The 7,593-nt window shown below is 43.6% G+C and overlaps 1 protein-coding gene across 1 annotated transcript; it reads left to right on the forward strand.

Moving 5' to 3' along the window:
- The first annotated feature begins 379 nt into the window (after positions 1-379).
- Positions 380-1,333, forward strand: LOC122905166 (olfactory receptor-like protein OLF3). Its single transcript, XM_044246785.1, has one exon. It carries the CDS (start codon positions 380-382, stop codon positions 1,331-1,333), a length of 954 nt encoding a protein of 317 aa, XP_044102720.1.
- Positions 1,334-7,593: the final 6,260 nt, after the last annotated feature.

Here is a 7,593-nt window from a genome sequence, read left to right on the forward strand (position 1 = left end):
CGTTTTGTACGTAGAGGTTTAAATAACTAACTCAATCTCGTCTCTGTTAAGTCATTAAAATAAGATTCATATACAGGTCCTTTAATTCCAGATTTTTCCATGAGACACCAGCCTTATTTATTTCTTTTCTAATTTATTTATACATTTCATCATGTTTTGCGCAATAAATATGGGTAGGGTTGTCCTTGAACTTTGGCCCATGTTTACACAATGGGTGTTAGGATCAAGCCTATCATCTTGGCCCATATGATCAAAAATATCTAGCTATGGCAGATCATTAAGATGTTCATTCTCTTAAGAAGTTATTCTTATGGTTCTTTAATTCAAGAGATTCTCTTCTCTCTGACTCTCTGCAGACTAATAATCTTCACATTTGTTAATGGAAACAGACAACCAAACATGGGTGAGAGAGTTTATTCTCCTTGGCCTGTCCAGTGACTGGGACACACGGGTGTCCCTCTTCATCCTCTTCTTGATCACATACATGGTGACAGTGCTGGGGAACTTCCTCATCATTCTTCTCATCAGACTGGACAGCCGACTCCACACTCCCATGTACTTCTTTCTCACCAACCTCTCCATCGTTGATGTCTCCTATGCCACAAGCATCGTTCCTCAGATGCTGGCGCATTTCCTTGCAGCACATAAAGCAATCCCATTTGTGAGCTGTGCAGCCCAGTTATTTTTCTCCCTGGGTTTGGGTGGGATTGAGTTTGTTCTACTGGCAGTGATGGCCTATGACCGCTATGTGGCCGTGTGTAACCCCCTGAGATACTCGGTCATCATGCATGGAGGCCTCTGTATTAGGTTGGCCATCACATCCTGGGTCAGTGGTTCTGTCAACTCTCTCATGCAGACTGTAATCACCTTTCAGCTGCCCATGTGCACAAACAAGTATATTGATCACATATCCTGTGAACTCCTAGCTGTGGTCAGACTGGCTTGTGTGGACACCTCCTCCAATGAGATTGCAATCATGGTTTCTAGCATTGTTCTGCTGATGACACCTTTCTGCCTGGTTCTCCTGTCCTACATCCAGATCATCTCCACCATCCTAAAGATCCAGTCGACAGAGGGAAGAAAGAAAGCCTTCCACACCTGTGCCTCTCACCTCACAGTGGTTGTCCTGTGCTATGGCATGACCATCTTCACTTACATCCAGCCTCACTCCAGCCCCTCTGTCCTTCAGGAGAAGTTAATTTCTGTCTTCTATGCCATTTTAATGCCCATGCTGAACCCCATGATTTATAGTGTAAGGAATAAGGAGGTGAAGGGGGCCTGGCAGAAACTACTAGGGCAATTATCTGTGTTAACATCAAAACTGGCAACTTGATGAATTCTGAGCATCACTTAGAGGAAGGAGCTCTGCCTGTGTTTTCTTCCACTTGGCTCACATATGGCAGTTATCATCTGCATTGCCTTGGCAACCAGGAAGGAGATGACGGTACATGTACTGGTGATGCTGGATAGGAGGCTGGAGGTTGGGTTGGGCTGTGGGGTGTGGGTATATTTTTATGTCAAAGCAGCATGTTCGGTGGAGTTGAGCACAGCTTTAATTGGTCTTCCGACCCTTACTCAATCTCCATTCACATGGCCTGAGAGTACTGTTTGCTGTTTTGATTTGTTACACATTGTTTGTAATTATGGACCTACTGATGGATCTTACTTTGGACCACTGGTTCTTACTTACCCAAATTTATTTATTTATTTATTTATTTGTTTGTTTGTTTTTAAGATATTTACTTATTTCTCAGAGAGTGAGAGAGAAAGAGCATGAGCAGGGGGAGCGGCAGGCAGAAAGAGAAGCAAGTTCCCTGCTGGGCAGGAAGCCCAATGTGGGCCTTGATTCCAGGATCCCAGGATCATGACCTAAGCTGAAGGCAGATGCTTAACTGACTGAGCCACTCAGGTGTCCCTACTCATCCAAATTTTGTATGAAGTTACCATGTTTCCACTGGGGGGAAAAGCATTTTCACATTTTATTATTTTTTTAATTTTATGTTTTCAGTATTCCAAGATTCATTGATTATGCACCACACCCAGTGCTCCATGCAATACATGCCCTCCCCAATACCCACCACCAGGCTAATCCATTCCCTACCACCTCCCTTCCAAAACCCTCAGTTTGTTTCTCAGAGTCCACAGTCTCTTATGGTTCACCTTGCCCTCAGATTTCCCCCAATTTGCTTTTCCTTTCCTTCTCCTTATGTCCTCCATGTTATTCCTTATGCTTCCCAAGTAAGTGAAACCATATGATAATTGACTTTCTCTGCTTGACTTATTTCACTCAGCATAATCTCCAGTCCTGTCCATGTTGATATAAAAGTTGGGTATTCATCCTTTCTGATGGCTGAGTAATCTTCCATTGTATATAAGGACCATATCTTCTTTATCCATTCGTCTGTTGATGGGCATCTTGGCTCTTTCCATGTGCACCCCAATGTTCATAGCACAAAGGCCATAATCACATTTTCACATTTTAGACTCAAATACTGCACAGCATATGTATCCACATCCAGTAACTGTGTGAGTCCCTGTTCTTAGGAAAGAGATGCTATCAAGGCTGCTAAGATGTCCTTTGGCTGGACCTGCTGCCTGTGCACATAGCATCTTGTCTGAGTGTGGGAGGTGCCTCAGGAGAGGAGCATCAACTGAACATCTTGCTTTATAGTGATAGGAATATAACTAAAAGTGTTTGTACAAGGCAAAGCCATGGAAAAGCCACATCTGGGGCACTACAAACAGTTTGAGAGGAATTAATTGCATATATAAGGAGTACCACTTTAATGTTAAAACCATCCCATTTCTGAAATAAGTATTAACTCTTTTCCTAGACTTTATATGCAGAATAACACATAAATTTTTACATAATGTATAAAATGTAAAAGAAGTAGTGAATCTTAGAAAGTACAGATTCCTCAGCCAAAGCCAAAGAAAGATAAGACAACTTTATATGCATTAGATGAATCAGGGTAGCTATGCACTGTCTCCTTCTAGTCTCTATATTGAACACCTTCTCCCGTCTCTCCTCCCATGTACAGCAGGACCCTAGTTGGTCCTTGTACCCCAGTGAGGTGGAGTCGTTAGAGTAAGACTTTGGGGGTGATTGCAGAAGTCTTCTTGTATGAAAGAACCAGAAAATGTTTATCTGGAGACCAGAAAAGTAGTACCAGTTATTGAAATGACAACAACCCAAAAGAGGACAGCCAGTGAAAAATACAGAGCTGGACGAGAGCACAAGAGTTCAAAAATTCCCTAAAGCCATGATTGCAGGGCAGAGAAGAAGAGGAAATAGTGACAATGTAACAGGCAGGTAAAGAGGGTCAGAAAACAGAGGGCACTGAATGCCAAATTATATTTTAACCTTATTTAATATCAATGTGTAACTAGCAAGGATTTTTAAGCAGGGATATGACTTGATGAAATTTACATTTTAGAATTACTACTCTTGCCAATGATTCAGAGGAAGAAGAGCTTAGAGGACTGGAGACCAGCTGGCTGACTGCTCCAGTGACACTATTGAGACATTAGAGGATGTCCCAGTGATTTAAAAGAGATTTCAGGGGCGCCTGGGTGGCTCAGTGGGTTAAAGCCTCTGCTTTCGGCTCAGGTCATGATCTCAGAGTCCTGGGTTCAAGCCCTGCATCAGGCTCTCTGCTCGGTGGGGTGCCTGCTTCCCCTCCTCTCTCTCTGCCTGCCTGCCTACCTGTGATTTCTGTCTGTCAAATAAATAAATAAAATCTAAAAAATAAATAAATAAATAAATAAAAAATAAAAGAGATTTCAGAAGGACATTGCACTTCTGCTGGATGGCAGTTCCAGGTATGGAAGGAGGTATGGACTGCATACCCCCTCTAAAACCTCATTATCCTGGGATAAATATTACGTAAATCATGGAGTAAAGTGTAAATTTTACCACCATGAACAACTATATGTAAAATGGTAGGAGAGGGGCACCTGGGTGGCTCAGTGCTTTTTTTTTTTTTTTTTAAATATTTATTTATTTGTTTGACAGAGAGAAATCACAAGTAGATGGAGATGCAGGCAGAGAGAGAGAGGGAAGCAGGCTCCCTGCCGAGCAGAGAGCCCGATGCGGGACTCAATCCCAGGACCCTGAGATCATGACCTGAGCCGAAGGCAGCGGCTTAACCCACTGAGCCACCCAGGCGCCCCTAGTGCTTTAAGTCTCTAAGCCTTCGGCTCAGGTCATGATCTCAGGGTCCTGGGATCGAGGCCCACATCCAGCTCTCCACTCAGCTGGGAGCCTGCTTTCACCTGGCTCTCTGCCTGCCTCTTTGCCTACTTGTGATCTCTCTCTCTGTGTCAAATAAATAAATAAAATCTTTTTTTTTTAAATGGTAGCAGAAAGGGATAAAGAAGCAGAAAATCAGTAAAAAATCAAAGGTACCCACGACACACAAAGAAGGAAAATGTGAAGATGCTGTAACTCATTTCTGCATCTGGTGGACATGTTCTGACACTTCTTCATTGTTTATCGCAGCATCACTTTGCTGGCCATCTCCCATGCCTTTGCAGTCGCCCCTTCTTCCCCCTCTCCAACGTCGGCAGCCCAGGTGACCTCTCTGGTCCTGCTCCTCTGCTTCCATGCTCACTGATTTTTTTTTTCAATTTATTTATTTTCAGAAAAACAGTATTCATTATTTTTTCACCACACCCAGTGCTCCATGCAAGCCGTGCCCTCTATAATACCCACCACCTGGTACCCCAACCTCCCACCCCCCCGCCACTTCAAACCCCTCAGACTGTTTTTCAGAGTCCATACTGATTTTTTTTCTCAGCTCAACCAAGTCAACTCATAAGCAAACTTCATTTCTGTTTCTGTGTTCTTCATATCCAGCCTGTTTACTTAATTCCTCTGTGCAGCGTTCAGTCTTTATGGAAATTCTCATGCACGTATGACCCTGTCCATCTCTTCTCCTAGATCTTTAAACTTATTTGTGAAAGTTATTTAAAACCCCTCTGTGATTGTTCCTATAACCAAGTACATCTGATTCTGGTTCTGTTAATTCCTTTGTTCAACGACACTGACATTTTTTTGCCTTTTCCTCTGACCTTTCGTTTGGACGGGCAACTGAGTATCTTGAGTGTAGAATAATAAACTAAGATACGTAGCATTATGCCTTGAAATGGGCACATCTCTTCTGTCCATGCTGTGGTCTTGCTTGGTGAGGAGAGTGTGGGAGTCAATGCACTCAGGGGTTGAGTGGGGCTTGAGTTTTGTTTTGCTGTGATCATCCCCCTCTACCAACAAATTAAGTTTCTGTATCAGGACTTGTGCTTAGTGGGGGGTGTCCAGGACTTGGAGGGCTTTTCCCAGTGTCGCTGAACCACCGTAAGTTGCAGGTTCTGCTGTGGCGCTGCATGTAGAGAGCGCATCTGTGCACAGGCTGCTCCTGCCCCCTGGTCCACAGCTGTGACTTGTTCCTCAATCCTGCTGGCCTGGGGTGGACGGTGCGGCTCTGTGCCTTTGTGCTGGCTCTTTCTCAGTCTCAGGCACATCCTTTGCCCCTGTGTCTCAGGGTTGGGGTCTCCTTAGTGTTCTTTCCACCTCTGCAGCCTGAGGAGATGGCTCACTGTGGTTTCCTGTCCCAAGGACCCTCAGGAAAGAGTGTTTTGTTTTGTTTTCTGTTCTCCTCCCTTGGTAATGAGTCTCCACCTGTCTCTGAGGGAAGCAGTTTGCTGCCCTTTCCCCAGTGGCTCAGGCTTTTGTTCAGGATGCAGGCAGAGCCTGTGCCCAGAGCATGCCTTCTCCTGCTGCATAGCTGTGCTGCCTTCAACAAACCTGCACCATGAAGGAGACTTTCTCTGCTCTCCGCTTTTCCCTGAACATCCTTGTGGTGCTGTCCCAAGTGTGTGGAGAAAATCTCGAGGACTGATGGGCGCTCCTCTTTTTGCTGTGGCTCTCAGCCATTCTATGCTTCTAGTAACCGGCCCTCAAACTTTAGCCATTTGTGAAGGCCATTCTCATGGGCTTGTTTGCTGGTCTTGTTTACCACCAGGCTCTGGCCGGGTGAGTAAGAGCCCATCCTCTCTCTCCATGGATGTGCCGGTCTTCCCTGAGATTTCATGCTTTGGGGTTGCTGTAATCTCAGCTCTCTGGTGATTCTGAGAATAGCTGTGATTCTGTGGTTTAACTGTTCTTGTTTTAGGAGGGAAGCATTGTTTTTTCCAGGTTTTTACAGCCTAAATGGAAGCTGGAACATGCTCAAATACTTTATATCTTTTCCTTTAAAGGAGATTGTGTTCTTTAGAGCAGTTTTAGATTCATAGCACAGTTGAGCAGGAAGTACTGAGAGTTCCCATATATTCCCTGTCCCCCTCCCTGCTTTGCCCCAGAAACATCCCATACCAGGGCACTACATTTTCACTGACCTTTATTTATTTTTTTAAATTTTATTTTATTAACATATAATGTATTATTTGCTTCAGAAATACAGGTCTGTGAATTATCAGTCTTACACAATTCACAGAACTCACCATAGCATGTAACCTCCCCAATGTCCATACCCCAGGCATCCCTCCTACCTCCATCCCCTCCAGCAACCTTCAGTTTCTTCCTTGAGATTAAGAGTCTCTTATCATTTGTCTCCCTTCCCGGTCCCATCTTGTTTCATTTTTTCCCCTCCATTCCCTAAGACCCCAGCCCTGCCTCTCAAATTTCTCATATTAGAGAGATCTTATGATAATTGTCTTTCTCTGATTGACTTATTTTTGCTGAACATAATACCGTCTAGTTGCATCCATGTCATTGCAAATGGCAAGATTTCAGGGGGATTTTGATGGCCGCATAGTATTCCACTGCATATATACATACATATATGTACATATACATACATACATGTGTGTCTATATATATATATAGACACACACACACACACATACACACACATATGCCACTTCTTAATTATACATTTTTCTCTTGATGGACATTCTATAGTTTGGCTATTGTGCACATTGCTTCTATAAAACTCGGGTGCATGTGCCCCTTTGGATCACTACATTTGTATCTTTAGGGTAAATACCCAGTAGTGTGATTAAGGTAGTTCAGTTTTCAGTAGAGGGTAGCTCTATTTTCAACTTTTTGAGGAACCTCCATGCTGTTTTCCAGAGTGGCTGCACCAGCTTACATTCCCACCAACACTGTAGGAGGGTACCACGTCTCTGCATCCTTGCCAACACCTGTCGTTTCCTGACTAGTTAATTATAGCCATTCTGACTGCTGTGAAGTGGCATCTCACTGTGATTTTGATTTGTATTTACCTGATGCCAAGTGATGTTGAACACTCTTTCAGGTGTCTGTTGGCCATTTGGATGTCTTTTTTGCAGAAATGTCTGTTCATGTCCCTGGCCCATTTCTTGATTGGATTATTTGTTCTTTGGGTGTTGAGTTTGATAAGTTCTTTATAGATTTTGGATATTAGCTCTTTATCTGATAGATCATTTGCAAATATCTTCTCCCATTCTGTCAGTTGTCTTTTGGTTTTGTTGACTGTTTCCTTTGCTGTGCAAAAGCATTTGATCTTGATGAAGTCCCAGTAGTTCATTTTTGGCCTTGCTTCCCTTGCCTTTGGC

The sequence above is a fragment of the Neovison vison genome, chromosome 4 (assembly GCF_020171115.1).
Source record: "Neovison vison isolate M4711 chromosome 4, ASM_NN_V1, whole genome shotgun sequence".
NCBI classification, from domain to species: Eukaryota; Metazoa; Chordata; class Mammalia; order Carnivora; family Mustelidae; genus Neogale; species Neogale vison.